Consider the following 24837-nt stretch of genomic DNA (forward strand, 5'->3'; position numbering starts at 1 on the left):
GTTGCTTACATTGGGAAAGTAACTGTTGACTATGGTAAGGTTCCTAGGCCTCATACAAAATGACAAGAACAAGAAAATATGAGAACATTGATAGACAAAGCAGGGAATCGAGTTGTCCAAGGCCACGCAGCAAGTTAATGACCAAACTGAGACTAAACATGAATGTCATAAATTTGGGGTAGAAGGGACTTGAAACAGAATCAAGACCATAGTTTTCTGTTAGTCTGTTGCCTTTTGTCTTTCAATATTTCTCCCCATGATCCTGCCTTACATCAGACTTAAATCAGTAATCTTACATACTGAAAAGAATATGCTGAAAAGATGGGTGACTTTTTTGAGTGGGAATCCATTTGCCAAAAACAATGGTAATTGTAATAGTCTCTTTCATTACCTGTCAGAGGAGGCCAACTGATGACATACCTGGGTGGGTTTGTAAATGTTTTCTATCTCCTTGCAATACAAAGTTTCAAAGACATTTTTTGCTTTTAAGTCAATGCTGTGATTCATTGAGATTTCAGATTATTTTTAATGGAGTAACTGACCTTATTTTTAAAGTAGCTTGCAACTTTGTCATTTACCTCCACTATTTTGTGCTATGGCAAACTTCTAACTAAAAACATGCTTGATTCAATTGCCTTTTTTCTACCTATCATCCCACCAACTCAGTTCCATCATTGATATTTTAACCTAAAGGTTTTTTAAAGTGTAGAGAATGAATATAGAAAGGCTTCCCGTATCTTGAAATGGTGGTTCAGTTATATAAACATCTATTCTAAGGAATGACGTTAAAATTTTTCTCATGGAAGCTTAGGAAAATGGAAGATGAAACATAAGAAAGGGTACATTTGTTTTCATTAGGAAGTATTTAATTGGAAATTCATTTTTATTGGGAAATACATTAAGGTAATGAATGTATTGCCTACATGGAACAATAAATTGCTTCTGAGCCAGAACACAGAGTATATACACACAAATCACCTTTCATAGCCAGAACCAAGACCCATGAAAAAATTAATCATTCCTCAACAACTAGTAGAGTGCTGCTCAGTTCTGATGAAGATGGTGCAATGACAGCCTTCAGAACCTTCCTACGCTTTGCAGTCCTGCTGGCCTGAGATAGAACTCCATCTTCACCACTTACTAGCTGGGTGACTTTGGACACATTGTTTATCAGTTTCCTAATTTATAAACTGCAGTTGTTTTGTAAATTATAGGAGATATTTGAAATTTCTTAGCATTCTGTATTTTTTTATTTTGTTTTTTCCATCACCATTTACCCCCTCTATACCCCCACCCACTCCCCTCTACCCACAATCACCACACTGCTGTCCATGTCCATGAGTTCTTTTTTTCCCCTGAACATTCTGTATTACATATCATCCATATTAATAAATGCTGGATATTATTCTTAATTGACTATTTTAGGAAGTTTATAGATTATTGGCACTCTTTAATAAAATCTCTACTGATCTAACAGGAAATACAGCACTTGAATAATTATTTTTATTACTGTCAATAATCAATAGTCTTACTATTAGTAATAGCTACTCTTAGATTAGTTTTTTGAGCCCCCTTAAGCCTTAGGGGGTTTGAGTTTACAGTGGTTTCCTTGGGAAATGACTATGTATTTCCTCCAATTAAAAACACTTGTAAATGCATTTTTTTAACATGAGAAAGGTAGAAGGATTGCGGCCCTATCTTTTTCTTCTTTGTGCTTTTCTGGATATTATAACCTTGCAGGTCAGATCCCATTGCATACAAATCCAAGGGATTGTTCAAATTACATGGGATTTTACCATCTAGACTGCAACTTGAAATAAGTGTTTGGGATCTGGGGAAATGAGTGCACTGCCTAAGTGGCTTTAGTATTATAGTATCTGGCCTGTGCAATCTTTGGTTTTGGATCCCTTGGCCTCTTAGATTTATGGGATTTCTCTCACATGTTGTTTTTCTAAGTGGCTGAAAAATACCCAGTGAGTTAAGTCTGCATCTAGCTGGGGCCCCCCTTACCCACAGGACCCTGAGTTTTTCCAGGGCTGGACCCTGCTGTCATTTGACACCTCTGTTTAAAGACACCAATGTCACCTTCCTGTTTTTCATTGTCTGCTACGTTTCCCTGCATCAAACCTTTGGGGGGGCTGAGCATTTGCCTGGAATTGTATGAGGATAGGGCTTGATTTATCTATGATCCCTGTGTGATTATTGGTTCTGCCCGTCTTTGGAATTCTGTCCTGTACCTTGTGTCTCCCTGCTCCTTTTAGCACCCCATGTGCTATGTGGGTTGCTCTATGCTCTCTCCTGGAAAATAACTTAGGTAGCGACTAATTAAAAATTACAAATAAAATAACCAACCAGAAATAAAATTAGAATTGTAAACTAACATAGGATTTGTCCGTTGTTTGCCAGTACCATTCTCCCTGGCAACCAGGTGGCAGAGCAGGGAGTTACAATCTCAGGCCTTGTCCCTGCAGCCCTGAGGGTGGTGGCCTGCAGTGAACACTCCTGTCATGCACTTCTTTCCTGGCCCTGACTCTTTCTGCCTGTTCCCAGCTGGGAGGCTGCAGCTAGAGAGGCAGCCTGTGTGAGTACCGTAGGGGTGGCAGGCTCAGGGAGGGGGAGGCATGGGGTAGACTGGGCATGTGCAAGTGTGAGCTGGGTCAAGTTTTCCAGCATTGGGGCTGGTCTCCAGCGTCACTTGGGGAAAATATTTTGTCTGAGAGCCTGATTCTTAAATTCCAGAGAACAAGTGTTTTCAGAACACTTGATACTGAAGTATCCAATTGTGACCTTTGGGTCACAAAATTGCACTCAAACCCATGCAGATGGAAGACGATATTAGCGGAGTACCATGAAAACCATGAATATTCACTAGATCCCTCAAGATCATGATGATTAATACCCTTAAAACTATAACTGTCTGAACTCCTTTATGGACAATTGAACTTGAGAGTGGTTTATTTTAGTTTGTCTACATGGAAAATTAAGTTTTGACATGATAATTAACATCAGTATTGACTTCTTTTCAAGTTTATCAGAATACAAATGGTATCTACCAAATAAGAACTTACGGGTATCTAGCTCAGATCACATCTTGAATTATTTTGCTAACAGACATTCTTGAGTCAGGGAAAACACACACACACACACACACACACACACACTTCACCCTGGTATAGATCCAACCAAACCAGTGTGTGTATGGGGTAGTGTTGTGTAGAGGGTAAACATATGGTTCAAGAGTCAACTTATAGCTAAACATTCTGGCCTTAAGACCTCGGGCAAATCACTTCTAACTTCTCAAGTTTTGCAAAACAGGAGTAATGCTACCTCCAGGGATACTGTGATGATTAGTAGGGGTTGTGATAATGAGTTTATTAATGGGCAGGGGCTATAAAAATATGAGGATTATATATATGTGTGTGTGTGTATTCATCTATATCTTGTCATAATTATAAAAATTATAAATTTGTTCCTTCATCTTCAGTCAAAATTTAAATTTTGCTTCGAGCTTTAAATTTATCTGTTTACATTAAGATGGGTCTTCGGTTTAAGAGGCCACCTAAAGGTTGGGTTTAGGACACTGAGACGCCTTTAGAATGAAATGTGTTTTTTGTTTGCCTGTCATTTCTTTGTAGGCCAACAGAGCAATAAGCACCATTGGGTTTGTCACAGCCGCTGCTGGTGCCTTCTCGTTCCTGGGCCTGTTTTCAAAAAGACAAAGAGCAAAATACTATTAACAATTTACTGAAGAGATATTGGAACTGAAGACATTTGTGAGGAGGGAAAAGAAATCGCTGGGATAAATACTTATTTTCAATGCATCATTATTGTTTCAAACTCCAGTGATGGATGGCCAGCTCTTTAATAAATTGCTTACTGATATTATCTCATCACTGAGCCAAGGAAATGTTTTTCCCTACGAGCATAGATTTTCTGTGGCAGCTTGAACACGAAGCAGTAGCCTTTTGAGGGAGCCAGCGGAGGATCTTAACAAAATCACATTATATTTTATCTTCTACTATAAATATTATTTTCCTTTTCCCTAAGGGTGGCTATTTTGTATTTGCCAGAGGGAAGAACAGATTATATGTGATATTGAAAAAAAATGATAAGAGCTCCAAATTGTTAGGGCTGACATCTAAATTCATACTCCTTTTCTGGCCAGAAAAGAAACTGGTACATTCAGCATTTGGTTGGGCAGTTTGGGGAACCTGGGTTAACAAGGCATTTGAAGGTGCGCGGCCATCTCCCATGTCCTGTGGAGATGGGCGGGGAGAGGGATGGGTGGGAAAAGGGGCTCTTTGCTGCAGCGTTTCCGACCCAGTGATTTCCCTGGAAACAACTCATTTATCAGAAGTCTGTGACAAGCAAGAATGGGCTGTTACTTTTACCTACGTTGTTCCCTTTGGGTTTTGAAGTATTTCAAGGGTTTTAACCTTAGAAAGAGATCGTTAAAGTAGGTTCAAGGTGCCATATTTAGAAAACAATATCCCACATCACTTTTTAAAGGCTTTTACTGTAAGTCAAGGAGAGTTGTGATTTTATTGATTATATGTTGAATGAAACAAATTACTTTTTAATACCTTTCCAGTAGAATTCTTGTTGGCAGCGGGTGGAAGAAAATGGTTGCAGGTCTCTTTACCCTAAGATTTTATCAGACATTCTAACATTGCCCTACAAAAGACAGTAGCAGCCAATGACATCCTTCAGGTGACATCACTGAAAACATGGCATTAAGTAAAGGGAATGCTCAAGTAAATTTTGAGGGGTGTGTGCAACGAAGGAACTACGACTATGGTAGATAAGGGAACAGAAGACTCAAGGAAAGACTTGGACCTATTAATGCAGGGTGAAGAGTGACAGCAGAAGGGGTCGTGTACCCCAGCCAGGGCCAGTAGAGACCTTACCTCTCTTCCCAGTTCCCCGACTTTTCCTTTTGCTTTCTTATGGTGCCAGCTCGGCTTTCCAGATAACCCCAAACCCTCTCTTCTTCATCCCTGGACCTCTGAGGCGGTATGGGTGTCCCCTCCCAGACACCGTGATCCAAAAATACCCCTTTGTTCTGATTCTAAATTTAGTTAATTTAGTTTCCTGTTTCTTTTGTGTCCTGGTGTCAAGTAATAGTTTAAAAAATGAGCACTTTTCTAGTATTGTCAAATCAGTGTGAGATTGATGGCAGTTTAATGTGTTCTCTCTCCCAAGATGTCTTTACCTTTTAATAAAGGTGACTTCAGAGGGCAAATCTTAACCCAAAACTGGAGACTCGGGTGTGGTGGAATCACAGCAGTGGCTGATGGGGGCAGGAGCAGAATGGAGGAGAGACCTTTTGAGAGTCCTCATGTCAAACCTCTCTAAATAACTCTGGACTTCTCCACTCCAGAAGACAGTCCTCGCTGTGCTAGATAATATCACAGATGCACTTTAAAATTAAATTCATGGATTAATTTTTCACATACATAGTGTTCCAGGTTCCAGTAATTTTCACCCTTGAGGGTAAGCTCACAAAGTTAATCATCAGCGTTCCCATAGAAATGGCCACTCCTGCCCTGGCCGGTGTGTCTTAGTTGGTTGGGCGTCTTCCCATGTACCAGGGGGTCCCCTGTTTGATTCCCCATCAGGGCGCATGCGGGGTTGCTGGCTTGATTCCCAGTAGGGTGAATGCGGGAGGCAGCTGATCGATGTTTCTCTCTCTCCCTTCCTCTCTCTCTAAAAATCAATAAAAACATATATTTTTAAAAATTGCCATTCGTGTTGATGGTCAGCTTTAGTCAGTGAGTTTGTTTTTCTGTAGGTCAGCAATTTTCAACCAGTGTGCCGTAAGAATTTTTAAGACATGCACTACCTGACTATTTAGTCAGAGGAACTGACCTCTTTTCCCTTAGATTGTCAAATAAAATGACAATAGGCCGCACAATACCCGTCAGTGTGAATGAATGAAAATTATACTTTTTTTTTGTCAGAAAGGCAAAAATACATTTTTTGGTGTGCTGCAGAATTTGAGTAATTAGTTTATGTGTGCCATGAGATGAAAAGGTTGAAAATCGCTGCTGTAGGTGATCATTTGACACGTGGCCATGCTCACTGTGCTTTTATAGAATGTTTTTTCCAAGACTATTAAACCTTTCTCTGAGCAAATGTTCAGCAAAGTTAAGTATAGAGTTCAACTTAGTCATGTTCCACCTCCACAAAGGTATGTGAAATAAAGATTATCACCTATCAGACACCAAAAAGGTTGTTTGAAAAACTGGGGCAAAAAATAGGTGTACAATTATTAAATCAAGAATTTAAAAAACCTTTTAATGCTATCTAAATGTCACAGGCTATCAACTGACTCTTCTTGCTCCAAAGGTCAAATTCCTAAATACAGATATAACAGTTCAAGGTACCCAAGTTACATATTTTTTATGTTGGCATATTTTTTCATCATAAGATAAATCTTTTTATCCTTTATTAGGAGCCACTAAATTAGACACATTTTGAAAATTATCGCTCTCCAAGAGCTGTGCACACACACACAAAAAAAGTTAAAAAGCATATAAAATGTAAATATACAGGGTTTTTTAAAATAGAAATTTGTATTTATGCTGTTGGTTTGTGTAACAAAGTATATAACCCTATTTACAGAAACAAATTGCTGAAATGTTAAAAAAATTGTTTTCAATTCTAAAGGTTTCAGAATTGTAAATACATTATCGAAGCCATAGGTCACATTGTTCTGCACATTAATTGTCGCTCACCGATGGGACTGCTTACCTAATTGCTTACGAACTGTTAAAGGTCTGTTAAATTAGCAAAATTAGATCCGTTGTTACAAGTAGAGCCTAGTAGATAATATACAATATCCACTAGGGATAAATGTCCTCTCAAGGTCACAGTGCGGTTGATATGTACACTAAAGGTAATAATGTACACAGTATATTTGTAAAGGATGTACCCTTTCTTGTGGTTACTAATGTGCTTCAATAATTGATTTGGATAATGAAAAGATGAAGTGAAACTTAAGGTGGTTTAGTAGCCTGATAATTGTCATGCTGTAGATACAAACATTATGGGTCCCTCCTGTAGGACTGTGTTTTAAGATGAGCAATGTGGAGTTTGGGACACCTTTTAGAATTAAAAAACAAACAAAACTTGAGGATTTCACCTGTCAGTAATAAAGAGTAGATACAGGTGCTATGCTTCTTTTACTTAAAATAGTACATTTTAACAGTTTATTTCATTACCTTTGTGATCTACTCTGGATCTAGCTCATTGGCCCCCAAACAGTCTGTTTTGGGAGATGCCATCTTCAGTGGAGTTTGCTCAGACCCTAGCTGTGCCCAAGCCAAGGTTATATGCGATGAACAGAATCCTCCATCATTCCCTACTCCCACACAGCTCCAGCTTACTACACTTACAGCTGAATTTTCTGAAGTAAATGTCAATTTTGTTTCTCTATTACAACCATACAAAAAAAGCAAAAAGAGGAATTTTATGACCTTGGAAAAATATGTGTAAATAAATGTTCATTTCAAGTGAATATAAGGTTAAGTAAACTTGTGACAATTTATTGAGAGGTTTATTTTTTTTCAGATGCTTTTCTTTCTCTAGATGAAAATAAAAATATATATGTGAAACTTTCAAAGACCGAATTCTTTTGCAATTTCCCTTTTATTGATGTTCATGCTATTAATGTCACTACTGTGAAAAGTTGTGCATTTTAACCAAGATGATGCTATATAATGTGAATAAAGATTATTTTAAAAAAGATAATCTGGGCAATGTATTTTTCCTCAGTGGTAAAGGATAGGAAACAGTAAACATAAGCACATTTAAGTTCCTTTGTTGCAAAGCTCAATAGACTGAGAAATGTGCTTTGACTCCGCAGCTGGAGACAGAAAAGATAAAGGTAAACATTCTCACTTCCCCGCAGTGCTTAGGTTTCTGGGAAAAGGGGGAAGCTGTTAAGCATGTGCAACAACAATTCTGATTACAGTCTAGTCCAAAAATGCTGTTCTGGGGCCCCGCCTCCCCATCTGAGCTTTCCCCTTGGAATCTGCTCGGGGCTTTCGTAGCCTCGGTTGACGTAGGATCCATTTTTGCCATCGCCGGAATAGTCCGTCTTGTTTGTGGGAGGCCAGGTGCAGTCTTCTGCCAGCTTCTTTTGCCAGTTCCTATACTGACTTTTCGAATAGAATCCAAATTTTTTTTTGATCAATAGCCAGAGCTCTCGATTTTGAAGGATGACATCCTGGAAAATCGGTGGAAAAAAACCCCAACCATCACCCACTCCCCCCGCTGCCGCTCCCCCAGCCCCCCGAGACGGGCTCACTGCCGCGGCTGTGCTCACGCCTCCTCCCTGCAGGCCCAGGAAGCCTGGCCGGTCCCCTCCCTTTCCCTTGGGACGCAAGGGCGTACTTGTGTTCACAGAAATCTGCTGAGAGTACATTTCATTTCCACAGATTCCTAGTTGAATCCTGGCTGTTGATTCACTTAGAATTCTTTTACTGCCCGACTGAAATGCTAGCTAGGTACCGTACGCAGTACTGTACTCCAAACCAAGGAAAGGAGACAACCACGGCTACCTGCCCCACGTGCACAGAGGGGCCAGGTAAAGGTTTGTTGAATGAATGACTGAACTCTAGCAATCAAATGGAATTTGTTTTCCATTTGGGGGGCTCTCTTTTTTCTACGTTCACATGCACACAAGTTTTACACATAACAGAATTAGTCAAATTTTGCATCCCACTTTTGTTTATACTAGACTTTCATAGGCAATTCGTAGCTACAGTCTTCTTAATCTTTTTAATGATTGTATAACAATTCTTCAGATTGCTGTATAACTATCTAAATAAACAGCGTCTTTACTTTTGAACACTGGAGCTAGTCTAATATTTTACCACTGTAGTGGTAAGTACTATGATAATACCTTCATACACATAAGTTTTTTTTTCTCATTTGGGGTTTTTAAAAAATACAGTCTCAATGAGAATTCCTCAGTTAAAGGGTATGAGAAATTTTATACTGATTGTATTACACGGAAAGAATATATATATATAATTGGTTGATCCCTTTCCCAAGGAACTTAGAGTACATAAGTCTTTTTTAAAAAACCATCCTTTAAAAAAAAATAGTGCCTGAACCTTTCAGTGAGTAGGCAAAGTGATTTAGTGACACTAAGTAGAAGAGAAATGCTGTAGGAGAAGACCTTCCAGGGTAAGAATTGGCTAGAATGAACAACAGCTTCCCTTCTCTCCTAATTAAGGGAACCCTCCTGAAGACAGCGCTTCACTTTAAATGGCCTCATTGAATTTCTGGGCTGGAAGGTCACCTGGTCTACTCTCTAAGGGGTTATTGAGAACACTAGAAAAGTACAATGCAGCGCCTTCATGTGGAGCAAAGTTAGAGCTAATTTGATGTTTTGCTTTCTATGCTACAGATCCTGAGAGCATTTCTATGCAGCCTTCAAAGAATTTTAAATCACTCTCTAAGGAATTTCCCCAAAGGGTACATGGACAGTTTTTACAAACCCTTCATAACTATCACTAGTGGGGACAGAAGTATTGGCTCTAAAAAATGAGCATCTGTGAGAATGAGACCAGTTATTTGTTTATCTCCCTGGAGGAATAATAGGAACCATACGGAAACCACTTTACCTCTACAAAGAAGGCCACGCAGAACTGGATGAAGGCAGCCACCAAAATCCAAACCCTCCATGACGTTACGGTTGGGATGAACTGTGAAAAAAGAAATACTACTATGATACTTTTCATACCTTACACTTTGAAAAACATATTATTTTATTTAACATATATATTTGTAACAACTCTCTGAGGTTGGAGAGTAGGCATTATTTTCACCACTTTATAGATGAGAGGGTCAGTACCTTGCCCAAGGACTCAAAAGCCAATAAATAAAAGGCAGAACCAGAATTCAAACGAGAACTGCCTGCCTCTTGCCCAATGCTCCCTCCATGGCCTGATGACAGCCATGGAGTAAATGTGCCCTGGGTCGCAGACCTGAGACAGGACACTCTGAAGCCTGTGTGTCTCTTCATTTTTGTCTTTTCAAATAGAGGGAAGAGGGTATACGATTAAATCATTCATCTAATAATCTTATTATTTCTAATTCTCCCAAAGCAAAATCTACTTGAAATTCATTCTTTCAGTGAAATTAACCTATGGGTAAACATAAGAGGGACAGAAGTTTAAGTTTATTTTAATTGAAATGAAGGGAACGTTTTCTGAGCAGATCTTCGCAGCCCTAAATCCAATGGCTTGATGAAAGTCAAACCCACCCAACCCACCTCCTTTTAAGGGTACACTTGTTTACTGAATGAGAGAGCTACAATTTCCCATGGCTGCATCCAGAGCAAAACAACAACAAAAACCAAACCTACACAGCCCCATTTCTGACCCTAAATGGTAGGATATGGATGACTGTGCGTGAGCTGTCTTTAGGACTAAAACTATAGATCCTCCCCAGTGTCTCGACGCCCACCTCTAAATCTCATCTGTTCTCATAGGAGTTATTTCCCCAAGTGGAGGCAGCCTTTTTCTGGGCTGTGAAATGCAGCACCCTGAGTGCCAGGGCTGTCTGGAGAGGCTGTGAGATGCGGAATGAGTCAGATTACAGCGAAAGTCAAGGGCCAACCATTTTTTATTTCTCCCCCAATGCTGGGTCCAAGAAAGGGTTCGCTAACCACTTAATACATCTAACTTTAATCCACTGTGCCCTGGATCAAATGTTGTCCACTGAAATAAAACTCCCTACAGTCAATGTCCGACAGATGGAAAAGCGATTGGCCTCTAGTCTACCTTTTCTTCCTCCTCACAACTACATTATGAATGATTACTATATGTTTTTAAATATTAAAATTGAATTATTGTATTAGTGCATAAAATTTATTATACTAGTATAACATTGAAGAATAAAGTATCCAAACATAATATTTCAAGTGTGAACAGAATCGATGTACCCAATTGATAATACCAATAATATGAAAACAATCAGGGCCTAACCTACGGGAGATCTGTAAATGGGAATAAGTTCATGATATTCAGCAGTCACAGAGACTATGGTAACAACAGAATTTGAAATTACAACGCAAATATGGCCCCATTGAGCATGTGAGTCGTAACGGATGTGCAGATGAGTATCACTTACCTCCATTTCTCGGTATATATCTTCAGAATCAGAAAACAAAAGGAACACTGTGAGGCCCGAGGCAGATATCAGGAGAAATGAGAATATATCTGAAGAAACACCAAACATTATTCTTAGATGCTAAAGGGATGTTTCACATAATTTGGCACACATTGTGGAATCAATTATCACTGTTGGGCAAATACTGAATACATCTTCGGATGTTTTGATATAGCCTCATATGTTTTAAAATATGTTCTAATGCTTACAAGACAAAGGTGGTATCTTTTTTTTTTCTTGAAAAAAATTTTCAAATAGAGGGAAGAGGGTATACGATAGAGGTCTTTATTGATTTCAGAGAGAGGAAGGGAGAGGGAGAGAGAGAGAAACATCAATGATGAGAGTGTCATTGATCAGTTGCCTCCTGCACGCCCCCTACTGTGCGTTGAGTGGGAAACCTGGGCCTGTGCCCTGACCAGGAATCGAACCGCCATCTCCTGGATCATAGGCTGATGCTCAACCGCTGAGCCACGCTGGCCAGGCCAAAGGTGATATCTTAAAGTCTTTCCTTGAAAGGCTGGGTGTAGAAAGCTGCTGACAAATGTATTATAGTAACCTCAATAAAGGAGCTACCTCAGCTGAGGAGTCCTGGGGGGCTGGGACATCCTGCAGTGACCAGCCCATGTAAAGGGTCACAGAGAGGCCCTGGTGCTTCATCACCATGTATCTGTTGAGTCGTGCATGCATGGACAATTAGTCCCCTTGGTAGTACCTCATTCCCTGTGTAGATGATATTCTTACCCTCCTGGCAAGTTCCAATTTTTCAACAAAAGCCCAGTTCAAATGTTACTTCATCTTTAAAGACTTCCCAGTGATCTTTGCATGATTTTCATTTATGTATCAACGAGACTGTAACCATTTGAAAGTGACTTTGTTTCTGCTTCTCTGGGAGTCTGAATTGAAAGAGCAGATGAGAAACTAGCCTGCACATCTACTGGGTTCTCTCTCCCCAGCCTCCCGGAATTGCTTTATTTTTGGAAACTAAACTTCCCAGAATGCAATGTGCCAACATCGCTGTTCTTACCCCCAACCCCATCCACTCCTTTGTCCATCAGAGCTTTTAGGTACTTTGTAGGTGGTGCCTTATAAATGCTGTTTTTATAGAATTAGCACCTTTAGGCCAAAACAGTAGCATTAATCGGTGTTGCCATGACATCAGTGATTGTCATAATCCTCAAAATCTATAAACAAACAGACAAACAAATAAACTAGGTTTTCTCTTATGCTGATTATTCTGGGGTTGAAGAAATCAGAGACAATTGCTCTCTACTGAAGGCCATAATTTTTGAAGCCACCAGAGCTCTGTTTTCACCCTTGTGCTCCCACACCTGCCCTCATATTCACCTAAGCCTCACTTTACACACACAGCTAGAGGCAGCACCTCCTGGAGAATACCTAGGCTTGCTCTGGAAGGGTGTGAGGCAGAGAGGGGGAAACCTGGGGCTGCATCTCCCCAAATTAAGCAATCCGAGCAGCCTCACGAGAAGGCCCCAGGAGATGGTTGTGCGGATTTTTCATTTACTTCATTGTTTACAAGTCCCAGGGACCCAGATGCGGGGAAGATGATACCCAAACGTCCATCCCAATAAAGGCCTGGTGCTCACTGGCAACTGAGTGCACATCACACTGTCCTCCGGCTAATGATCTGAAAAGCAGGCCAGGCCGGTGCACGAATGAGCAGTGTGGAAACAAAATTATAAGGCTCTCTTTTTAAATTCAGCTTTGATTGGAAAACCTAATGAGCAACTGAAATGAATGCTGCCCTCCTTGGTTAGTCACTATTGATGAGGAAATTTAAAGAATGGGGCTCTGTTTATACAGGTGATTTGTAAAGACAAGTCCTGGGCAAGCCATTACAGATTATTTTCAGATAAGTGAATATTCACACCTGTTTTTATAAAAATTTAGCCTGTACTGAGAACAGACTGACAGTTGCCAGAGGGGAGAGGGGCTGGGTGAAAAAGGTGAAGGGATTAAGCTGAACAAATCAGTAGTTACAGAATAGTCCTGGGATGTAGAGTACAGCACAGGGAGTATAGTCAATAATGTCATGATGGCTGTGTACTTGGGTAGGTACTTGGGGCAACAGCGGGGAGGGGGTACCACTCTGTAAAGTGCATGATTTTCTGGCCAGTTTGCTGTACATCTGAAGCTGGTGCAGAATGTTGTATGTAAACTGTGGTTGAAAAAAAAATTTAATCTGTACTTTTTTTATATCTCATAACATAAGTTAATCTTCTATCAAAGGCTAATGTTAAGAAGGGTAAAGACTTTTTTGTTATATCAATATAAAATTGCTTGTATATTTTAATAGTAGTTCCAAGAACTTTTGACTTGTAACCTTGCGAGAATATGATTTATTCTATTGGTTAGAACCTTTTTCATTTAAAATTATCAGCTATGCTTGGCATAGGGGTTTGAGTTTACCCGAAAGCTTTAAATCACTATGATGCAACTAGTCCAGCTCTAAAAAAACTCAATTTAAGCAAAAGGACTTTGTAGCTACAATTCAAATGAAAGTACAAGCTAACGTAATATATTCTTCTTGTAAAATACATGTATCTACAATAAATTAGGACCATAAGAGATTAACTTTAAAACATAAAGCAGAATCTTGATTTGTTGTGACAAGAGCCAAGGGCGCTATCAAGCACTGTTTCAAAATTAAGAAAAATTATAAGAAATTCAGGAAGAAGTTTATAGAAAATTTAAATTAAAAGAAAATCTTAGCATGCTCTCAAAACCTTTGATGAAACAGCTATACAAAAATAAAGGAGGGGAGATGAGAACAGAGAAAATGTGAATATGATTGCCAAAACTGGTTTATCATAGTACTAGCTTGTTTCCAATTTAAGAATAGAAATGAGACTTGACTTTCTAATATCTATGGCTTATTTAGAAAATTAGAGATTAGAGTTTGTGCCTTGTGATGTACTAAACTGTAGTTAATTTTCCAAAGCAGGAAATTTAAAGCTAGATTATCTGATTATGATGATAAAACTAGAAATTACTAACAAAATTTAAATTAAAAATCCCTTCAAACATACAAATTAAAAATAAAGTTCTAAAAACCTGTTGGGTCAAAAGAGCAATAAAGTTTGTTTATAAGATACTGAGAACAAAAGTATCAGGATATTGAAAACTAAATCTTTTTCCACTTGAAAATTAAAAATCACTGTTCTGAAAACTAGTGGGTCAAAGAGGAAATTAAGTCATAATCAGAGACACATAAAAAGGTACAGGATGCAGCCCAAAATACAATTATTCATCCTGAGTGCTTTTCTAATTTTACAAGAAAAAAAGAATAGGTGTAAATTACAGAATAAATTCAAACATTAAAAAATTTCAAGGAAAGTAAGAAATGAGAAAAAAGAATGAAAAGAAACAAAAACAAATTAGAAAACAGAAAAAAATACAGGATTATTAGATCTGAGAGCTGGTTCTTTAAAGACAACCAATAAAATTACATTTCTGGTTAAAAAATAAATAACACACATAAATATTATGAGAATGAGAAAATAGTAAAAGAGTCGTAGAAGCATTAATAATTATAAGAAAGTATCACTCAAAATGCTGTGCAAAGGCTTGAACATCTCAATGAAATGGGGGTTATCTGAGAGGAAAAATGTTATGTTAAAAGCTATTTTTAAAAGAGGATAATCTAAATCAATCCTTAATAATATTTCTTTCAAAGGAAGGATTTGGAACCAGATGATTTTACTGGGTTCTTGCAAACTGTCAAGGAACAGACCATTTCTATCTAAAAAATATTTTTCAGAGGAAAGGAAAATTTGAAGAGTTTTCAGGTCTAATACTAAACCAAACAAATACTACACAAAAAACTTCAGACCAATCCCAAAATGAATGTAGTTATAAAAAAGTACAAAATTTAATTCAGTGAAATTTATAACCCACCACAAATAAGTAGGGTTTCTCAAGAATAAAGATGATTTAATAAGCTTATTAATATAACATTTCTAGCACTAAGTCATAGGAGAACAAAAAGCATAATCATGTCAGGAGGTGAGGGAAGGAGTTTGATGAAATGCATCTCCCATTCTAGATTTTAAAACACACTTTTAGCCCGGCCTGTGTGGCTCAGCGGTTGAGCATTGACCTAGGATCCAGGAGACTGAGGTTCGATTCCCGGTCAGAGCACATGCCCGGGTTGCGGGCTCCATCCCCAGTCGGGGGCATGCAGGAGGCAGCTGATCAATGACTCTCTCATCATTGATGTTTCTATCTCTCCCTCTCCCTTCCTCTCTCTGAAATCAATATATATTAAAACAACAACAAAAAACACACTTATAATTTATTGAAAACAGAAAGGTATTTCTTCACATGACGTAGCCTACCTTGAACCAATGTTCAAAATTATATTTACGAGTGAAAACTACTAGAAGTCTTTTCATTCAGTAGTAGAACTATCTGCTATTAGCACTATTATTTAACATTTTCCTGGACATTTTGGACTCTACACTAAGACAGAAAATACAAATAAACTATAAACATTTTAGCTATGGAAAAGGAAGAATAAAAACTATTATTTGCGGATGATCATAATTATCTTTTTAGAACACTCAACCAAGGGTAAACAGCAAAATTCCAAAAGGGTTCTGGATAGAAAATAAATGTTAGACAGCACTATGCCTTTTACATACATATAATCAGTTAGAAAATGTAATGGGAAAAAGCCATTCAAGATATAAACAAATATACAAAAAACATAAGATTAGTTTCTTAAATAAATGTGCAGGATCTACCAGGCAGAAAATGAGAAATATTTAACAAGAGACATAAAAGGAAGCATAAATAAATGGAGAGACATGACATGTTCTTAAATGCGAAGACTAAAGTGTATAAGCAGATATTTCCCAAAGGGGATTTTTTTAAAAGCTTGACAATTTATTCTAGAGTTTGGCTGGAAGAATGAACAAGTAAGAAAAGTAAGAATTCTTTTTTATGTGAAGAGTAATGAGGATACATCAACTTTACTACTTATTAAAACTTATTATAAAACTACAATTTTTAAACTAGAGTGATTCATCAAGAATAGGCTGGCATATCAATGAAACAGAAAAGATGGTTTAGAATAAATTAATTATATAAATTAATATCTAGTATATAACAATAAATACAATATTAAAACTTACATAATATAAATTATGCATATGAGAAAACAATAAATATATATGAATATAGTATTATAATGGTGGCACTACATTCAATTAAGTAATAAGAGACCAAAAGGAATATTAAATAATAAAATCTTCTGGGAAAACTAGGAACTAGTTGGATAAAGTAGTTTGATTTCTACCTCAAATTATATCCCCAAATTAACATTAGATTTTAAAAAAAAGCATTAATAGAAATTTTAAAAATGAAATAAATGATAATCTGATTTTACAACGAGAAGAAATTGGGCATAAAGACAACTGGAAAAGCTCATACAAAATATAAGAAATATAACAGCAATTCAGTGAAAAAATGAATAGAAATATAAATGAAAGTCAGAAATGACTAATAACATGGAAATATGTTCATCCTCACTGGTGATTAAAGAGATGCAGGGAATGATTAAAGTAACTTCCCCAATGTTATAAAGCTATCACGGGGTCAAGTTGTATTTGAAACGGTTGGAAAGCCTTTTACAAAATATCTTGACATATATGTAGGTGCTTAAAATCCTTCTTGATGGCTCACAATAGGGCAGGACTGGTGACGATTTAATAGTGCCTGTGCTTATCTGCCAGTGAGCAGGTTCCTGCCGTGGGCTCTACCCCCCATGAAAATGACCACTTAGTACTCAATTTTAGACCAATGCAATTGTTTCCCTCTCAGCCAATCACTTCAACAGTGAGTTGCAACTCTGGGGAGGGTAAGGGAATGGAAGAAAATATTAGAAAAGAAAAGGTAGACCTCATATACTTACAGTTTGTGTAGATGGGTTTCCGAAATGGCTTTCCCTTAGAAAAGATAAATGCTACTGTGACGCAGTTGATGGTGGTGATGGGCCACAGTGTGGTACTCTCAAAGCTTAAGATTGAACCAGGAATCAGAGTTGCATTTCCAGTCCAGTTTCTTTCCAAACTCATATTTGTTGAGAAATTACTTTGGTTGTCCAGAAAGCACTCACTACAAAAGAATCACCAGCATTTATGGGACTTTTTATTTCATTTTTCTCCAGCCGGTGGAACAAAACTAGTTTACCGCTACCACAGAACCTCAGCTTTCAAACTGTTCCAGCCAATAACTACCAGGACATAAAGCTCTTGCAATGTCAAAGCAGAAATAAAATTCAGAGGAAGTCAAGATTTGTTCTTTGGCCAGCATTCCACTGAGAACAAGTGATCTGTTTTGAAAGGGCTTGAATGACCATTTTCTATGGAATTCCTTTCAATTCAGAGTAAATGAACTCTCTCTCTCTCTCTCTCTCTCTCTCTGCATGTGTGCTTGTGTGTGTGTGTGTGTGTGTGTGTATGTGTGTGTCTTTCCTGCACAAATGTAAGCCTCATAACTTGGGTCTGGATTCTGAATCTGCCCACTCTAATCCACTCTCTTCACACAACCAAAGGCTCTTCCTAAGGATCTAAACAGAACACTTTCCTGCTTATGAGTGTCTATGGCTTTATTTTGCTAATAAATTAAGTTGAAATCTCTTAGGCAGGCCCAGAAGCCCTTCAGACTCTGATCTCAATGTACCCTTCCAGCCTTATCTTTTGTGAGTCGTTCCATGCTCCTTATATTCTGAACATATAGGAATATTCCCTGTTCCCCAAATATCACCAATTGTACACCTAATTGTACACCTCGGGGTTCATACGTGCTGCTCCTTCTAACATCACCCTACCTTAAACATCTTTATACCTGCTGGCCAGCACACCCAGTGCCCCCATTTCACCCTTTTAGAGCTGCATTTAGCTCCTTATTTTGCAATTACTCCTTCATACATTTTTATTTTCTACTCCTGGCATGAGAGTTTCTTGAATGAGGATTTCTTTGGTTTTCTTTTCTTTTCTCTTTTGTTTACTCAGATTTACAACAAATGCTTAGCACCTAACACAGTGATGCCACATAACATTTGCTCAGAAAAATATTTAAGATATGGGCTTTCCCACCAACTGTTTTTGTAAATGAAGTTTTATGGAATGCAGTCATATCCACTTCTTTACATGTTGTCTGTCTATGGCTGTTTTTTCACCCTAACAGCAGAGTTGAGTAGTTGCAATGGAGATCACCTAGCCCACAAAGCCCAAACTATTTACTATCTGGCCCTCTACAAAGAAAGCTCACCCCTGGTCTTTATGATATACAAACCACTAGGGAGCTAGTACATTCATTCAGTCAACCAGCCATCAGATCTATACCTCAACAACCAATGCAAAAATTTTTTCCCATCCATTCCACATGGCTTACCCCAGAAGTAGAGGCCCATTAGCTGTGTTCTGTGTTATATCTCATCATTGGTGTTTTTCAAGGTGGAGGCACAACTTTTGTTAATTAAAATTTTAAGGTATATGCTCAAACCCAGTTGTGCAATGTCATTGGGTATTCATTGTACCACCTTCAGAAAGGAAGACTAAAAAAATGAACATTACCTGTATCTGTAGACCTCACAGTACCAGGGCTGCTGCTTCACATAGAGAAATGCACAAATCTGCACAATGCAGGTGAAAAGGGTATTCAACAAGACCGAGAGCAGCAAAGGGGGAGAGAGGAGATGTCCTGCGGGTCGATATGGAGCCAGCTTTGGGTAGGCATGAGTTGAACTCACTGAAAGACAAATGCACTTTTCCCAGTTACAGTTTCATTGTTGAGAATAAAATATTGAGATGTGTATTATTTTGAGTCTTGCCTTAGGGCTTAGATTCAGCACATATAAACTGAGAATTTATATCTAGGAAAGCACATTGTCCAGTTGCAGATTCAATGCTATTAAACTTTGCCTCTTCCAGGTTTTGGTTCTACTTTCAGAAATGAAAAGTAATGGATTCAAAAGCTCTATAATTAATACCTTAACCACACTGCATGGTGCAAATATTTTCTCTACAACCAGATTGAGCAGGAAAGGTATATAAGAAAAGAAGGTGGACTTCCACATGGATAAGCATTACTATTACTTCTCAGTGATGATGGAAAAGTGGAGAGTTAAAAAAAGGGGAGAAAGAAAGCATGCTAGAAAATTTTTTTAAAAAAGCACTCATTCTGTTATACATTCAGCCAACATTCCCTGAGCACTTCTGTCTACCAGGATAGTTGCTAGGAGTATGTTCTATTCTCCTGGAAATGTGTGTAAATGGAGAATTGCTAGGGCACATTAGACTCGGTTAGGAAAAGGAGCTCATAAAAAATATTGCTTCCAAATGAGAGCATTAAAATATATTATAGTATCTACATCCTCCTTAGAAGAAGCATACATTCTAACAAGCTGATGAAAATGGAATGTACTTCTTGGGGAAGAGCAGAAAAGAAGCAGGGGAAGGTCAGCGATTAGATACATCAGACTTAAAGGTTTATATCATAGTCATGTTCAGTTCTTGCTTTCCTATCTGTCACACTGTTCCATTTCATAACTTATCACTGATTTCTTTGATGTGAGGAAGTGTGTATGCTTAGGTTTGTGTTCATGAATGTAGGGGCAGGGCGGTGGGGATTGGGTGTCTAGTTTGGGATAACAAAACTCTAAAGCAGTTTTTCAATTTGCTCAATGTTTGTTCTGGGGTAACCATGTTAAACTCTCTGACCCTTCACTTTCTCATGTATTAAGTTAATGTGTTGGAATATCTAAATGGTCTCCAAAGACTCTTCCAACTCATCTATCCTAAAGTTCTATAGCTAAGGCTTTACCTTTACCAATTTAAACAATATTCCCCCAGGAGGGTGCTGGGCTAAAGGCTAAGGGGTATGCAGAGAAGAAGGAATCTCATCTGCCCTCAAAGATCTTGAAGTCCAATGGAAGACACGGATGGGTTGTGTAATGAAGATTTTGTCCCAGATTCTTGGGAGATTACCTCTAAACCCTTAGGATAAAGAATTTGGGTGGTCTTTATTCCCAGTTCCTTGGGTTTTTCTGAATTGATAGGGGTATCTCTGTTTACTCATGGTGGGTCCTGACAGTTTGTGCCAACAAGATGACTCATGGTGGGTCTGAAGAGAGTTTGTGCTAAGGAGATGACATAGGATAGGTTCTGGCCATGCCAAAAAGACCAGCTGTGTGACTGGAGAATTGGGACTTTGAGACTCCTGATATCAGACTGACCTTCAGGGAAAGAAGAGGAGTTGGGAATTGAATCATCACCTCATGGCCGATGATTAAATCAATTATGCCTCAGTAATGAAATTCCCATAGAAACTCCAGACACCAGAGCTCAGGTTCATTTCCCTGCTTGGCTATACTCTACATATCATCACACATTTATGTGCCAGGACAGTGAGGCAAACTGACTCTCCAGGGAGAGGACAATGGAGTGTCATCTTTGGGACCCTCCCAGATCTTGCCCTATAAGTCTCTCACTTTAGCTGGTTCTGATTTGTATCCATTTGCTGTAATAAAGCTGTAATAATATGTGTAGCACTTTCTTGCATTCTGTGAGATGTTGATGTGAATTACTGAATCTGAGAGGGTAGTGAGAACCTCCACATTTGTAGCCAGCTAGTCAGAAGTGCAAGTGGCAAGGGGACCCCTTGACTTATAGTTAGCGTCTGAAGTAGGACAGCCTTGTTGAGGCTGTGTCCTTCATCTGTGCAATTTGGCCTAAGTCTGGGTAGCTGGTGTGAGAAGTCAATGAGTGGCACACAGGAAGGGACACACAGTGTGGGCTGTGGTCAGAGTTGAAAAGAGGTGCAAGGAGACTGTCCTTTGTGGGCAAGGAGACAGCAGGTAGAGGCTGCAGTGCTTGGAGTTCTTTCTGTGTTCCCATCTGCAAGGTAGAATGTGCCCAGAGTTTGTAAAGAGGCCGTAGGTAGTGAAAAGAGGTTTAATTTTATCTGTGCACCTGGCTTCTCCTACTTTGGTCTTCTCTTTCTCAGATGTTCATTTTCTCGCTTTACTTTTATACAGAACTAAGGTAGACTGAAGTATTGGCCTCATCAGGGCAGAGTAGACTTTATCACTCCTTAATTTTGGTTTCACTGAGTGATTTTCTCAGGCCAAAGAAATGTCAGAGGTTTGAGCTGGGCTTGCTCTCTGCTCTCTGTGACCTACAATGAGAACATGCCTGGGTCTCTCCATTCAGCCTGGCCCCAGGATGAAAAATATGGAGCAGACCTGAATCAAACCCACAGCCTGGACCAGTACCAACTGACTTACATCCTAAAACAGAATGGCTCAGCTGAGCCTACCTATATGACTGTTGAGTGGCAGTCAACTTAAGAACCCATGCATGGGTGTTGTAAGCCAATAAGTTTTGAGGGTAGTTTGTTAAGCAGCATTATTGTGACGATATCTGATTGATCTTGAGTCCTTATATAAAGAATATTTTAACTTTTTCCATATTAGAAATTCCTAGCACTTTCTGACAGAAAATTTGTGCACCTGACTATAGATAAGTATAAAAATAATGACTACCATTTTCGGACTCCTGCTAGGTTCAAGAAGCCATGTTGGCATTTTATAAATGTTATCTTTATTTCCTCAAAGAGCAATGCAAAACAGGTATTTTATCACCTATTTTACAGGTGAAGAAACTGAGGTTCACAGAAGTAGAGTCCTTTGTTTAAAGACCCACAGTGTGAGTGACAGGATGGCGATGTAAACTCAAGCCTGTTTCATTTCGAGCCCCACGTTCTCTGCTCTACAGTAGAATGCAGAGATCTCGTGAATTAAAAATGATAAAATGAGGAGCCCTGAAATACAAGCTTGTATAGCAATATTGGTTCTCAGCAGCCAGAAAAGCTTCTCTGAACTGCCCAGTTTTCCTTAAAATGATGGTGTTGATATATGCTGTCAGATTGCATGCAGAGGAATGAAAACTTGTGGAGTGATATTTCATTCAGAATTAATCATTATGTCCTCTGAGTTTCCATAGCACATTACTCATATTGTCACTAAGGTGAGGGTGTCTTGCATTAAACTGAGCTGTTTACACAGGCACTCAGCAGACTACGAGCTCCCTGAGGGAAGACAGCGCATCTCATTTCACTTTCTGTACCTTATTGAGCCCAGCACAGGGCCTGCTGTGTGGGATGACTTGGAAGTTTGCATTCCTATACTCAAAGTAGTTTTTCATTGTTTAGCAGCATTTGGGTGTAATTTAGGTGTGCTTCTCTTAACTAGTTGGCTTACTTCATATTATGGACGTTTCAAGTCATGTAAGCCATGTTTCAGGAGCCTCATGGACTCGCCTAAGTGACATGCAAAATTTTGAGTGTGCGTCATGAGATTTTGAAGGTAAAAAGATCTATATTTTCCATCAGATTCTCCAAGGGGACCAAGACCTAGAAAATGTTAGGTGTCACTGAAGCCCTGATGAAATTTATAGAAGAGTTGTTTTTATAGAATATATGAATTCCCTCTTATGGTCTCCTTTTCTGGACACTGCCTCCTCCCATATGCTGGAATGGTTGGCCTAAATGGACCTGAACTGCATGACCCCACCTTTATTCACAGAAATGATTGACTTAGAAGTGGGCATCTGACCCAAGGTAGGTCAGTAAATTTTTTCTCCAAGAGATTTGCAAATAAGATTCTGAGAGGCTAAGCTAATTAGCTATGGAAGACAAGCAGAAAGGATATAGAGATTCAATAGAGTCACCATTTAGGGTCATTTGCAAAGTGAATGAGTAGAAGACAGATGAAAACAATAAGAATAGAAAGAAGAAAAAAGAGACAAGGTGATCTCTTGGAAATAAAGCAGCCTTCAGTGTTCCAGTTCTCCTCAGGGCCAGGTGCTTCTGAATTTCTGCTCTCAGAAACAATGACTCTGCCTTGAGTCTTTCCAAGTTTCCCACTGAGCCTGCTCTGAGACGAGAGGCTAACAGGCATGAAGGTCAACAGGATATTGCCATGAGAAAAAGTAAAGTAAACCCATTGCCATGGAAGTCAAATTCATAACCAATAGCATGGAATTAAGTGTGTAAAAGTTCAAAATAACTTGCTCAAGGTCATCTAGCATTCTGAGGCAAGGCTAAGACTACCACCCAATGTTCTGGATTTCTAATCAGTCTACTTGCACACAGTCAAATCTTTTCAAGGCCTCACTGAGTCAGGATCATTGCAAAAGAAGAAAGAGTATAGGAGCACATGGGGATATCATTAACCTTGCAATGAGTGCTCATAGTGTGTGCGGTACATTGTGCTACGCACATCACGTGTACTTTTTATCTGATCCTCACAACCCTATGAGGACATTTCCTGTGGGGAAATTATTTGCTTTATAAATAATTTGCCAAAGGTCACAGAGATAGGGAGTGCTGGAGGATGGCAATGGCCTTCCCCTTCAGGCTACTGACTGCTACCTTAGCTTTTGGAACTTTCTGTTGTTTTTTCTTTTTAGCATTGACCTTATTTGCAAATAACTCATATAAATTACTAAAAAAATCCAACATGGCAAGGCAATATCATTGATTCAAAATTATCCAGTTGCATGAATATTAATAACATGTAAAAAAATATTTAACTGGGCTACAAAGAGACATTTCAACCCTGAGAATAAAAACTGATATTACTTGCCTCTCTGATACTTGTAAATTCTGTCATTGGGTTGATGTAATAAATTACTTCAATATCAGTTTCATGTTTTAAGATTCCACATGAAATTCACACGATTATAAATATCCTGCCCTGCCTGATGTTTTACCGTTATTTTTCAAAAACACTTTTATTGTTGAACAAGGAAAAAGAGATGACTGCATCACTCTTTTTCTCTTCTCTCTGTTGAGGCGTTCGCCTTTCTCACTTATTAAGAGTTACTATCAAACCCGAGCTCTCTGATAGGAAATACTGTATCAGTGTCATCTGTAGGGAAGGAAGTGAGCAATAGCTGCTGAAAGCCACACCTTGCTTTTGAGAGAATTTCACGAGAATAAAATGCTAGCATTTGTTCTCACACTTCAAAGACTTAGCCAAAATCTGGTTTCACGTCAACATGAAGCATAGCTGAATAATGGAAAGTGACCTTGGGGTTTTAAAGATTTCCCTTTCTAGATTTCCTGTACATTTTTCTATGTACAAGGCAGAAACCTACGCAGAACTCAGAAGACACTGACAATTTTATGAGGCTAAAACCTATTTGCTTTCAAGATATTTTAATGCCAAGTCTGAGGACTTCAAGCCTCAATTTTTCCTCAACACCACTTTCAAAAAATTCATAGGAAATGAGGTGTTAATAGTTAAGATGCATCTTTCTCTGAAGCTCTTACTTGTATGAACATGTCTAGAATTTCATAGATAAATACAAGTAATACAGCTTACTTTGCTAAAGAGCTTACTTGTTAAACAGACCATCAAGGTAATGGCTGCATCTTGAATGAGATACTGGTAATTCCCAAAGAGCTGTAGTTGCTGAAAAGAAAAGAAAAGTAGGTGTAAGTGTTGCTTCTGCCACTGTAGCATTTGATCATTTCTAACACTTTTTGAAAGCAGTCAGGAAGCAACAGCTATTTTTCTCTCCTCTTTAGGAAGAAAGTGACCTGCCCTAGGTTTTCAGCATCTTG

General features: G+C 38.6%; 2 protein-coding genes across 9 annotated transcripts in view; one reads left to right on the forward strand and one right to left on the reverse strand.

The window, feature by feature from the left end:
• PLAAT1 (phospholipase A and acyltransferase 1) overlaps positions 1-7741 on the forward strand; it is a 29399-nt gene extending 21658 nt beyond the window's left edge. For 6 of the 8 annotated variants that reach the window (XM_081138456.1, XM_081138457.1, XM_081138455.1 and 3 more), the window contains one exon: positions 3636-7741. In XM_081138456.1, coding sequence (XP_080994582.1) covers positions 3636-3737 — 102 coding nt within the window. In that variant the 3' untranslated portion in view covers positions 3738-7741. Of the gene's footprint in view, positions 1-2406; positions 2582-3635 lie in introns of all 8 variants that reach the window. The other 2 variants (XR_013998884.1, XR_013998885.1) reach the window with 1 other exon arrangement.
• Positions 7742-7969: 228 nt separating this feature from the next.
• The window catches only part of ATP13A5 (ATPase 13A5), a gene marked incomplete at both ends in the record, with an annotated part of 83121 nt that continues 66253 nt past the window's right edge, over positions 7970-24837 (reverse strand). The window contains 6 exons of the mRNA XM_081137650.1: positions 7970-8230; positions 9636-9716; positions 11146-11234; positions 17117-17319; positions 18783-18957; positions 24613-24685. Coding sequence (XP_080993776.1) covers positions 7970-8230; positions 9636-9716; positions 11146-11234; positions 17117-17319; positions 18783-18957; positions 24613-24685 — 882 coding nt within the window. The remainder of the gene's footprint in view (positions 8231-9635; positions 9717-11145; positions 11235-17116; positions 17320-18782; positions 18958-24612; positions 24686-24837) is intronic.

Source organism: Miniopterus schreibersii, assembly GCF_964146895.1.
Source record: "Miniopterus schreibersii genome assembly, chromosome: 5".
NCBI lineage: Eukaryota > Metazoa > Chordata > Mammalia > Chiroptera > Miniopteridae > Miniopterus > Miniopterus schreibersii.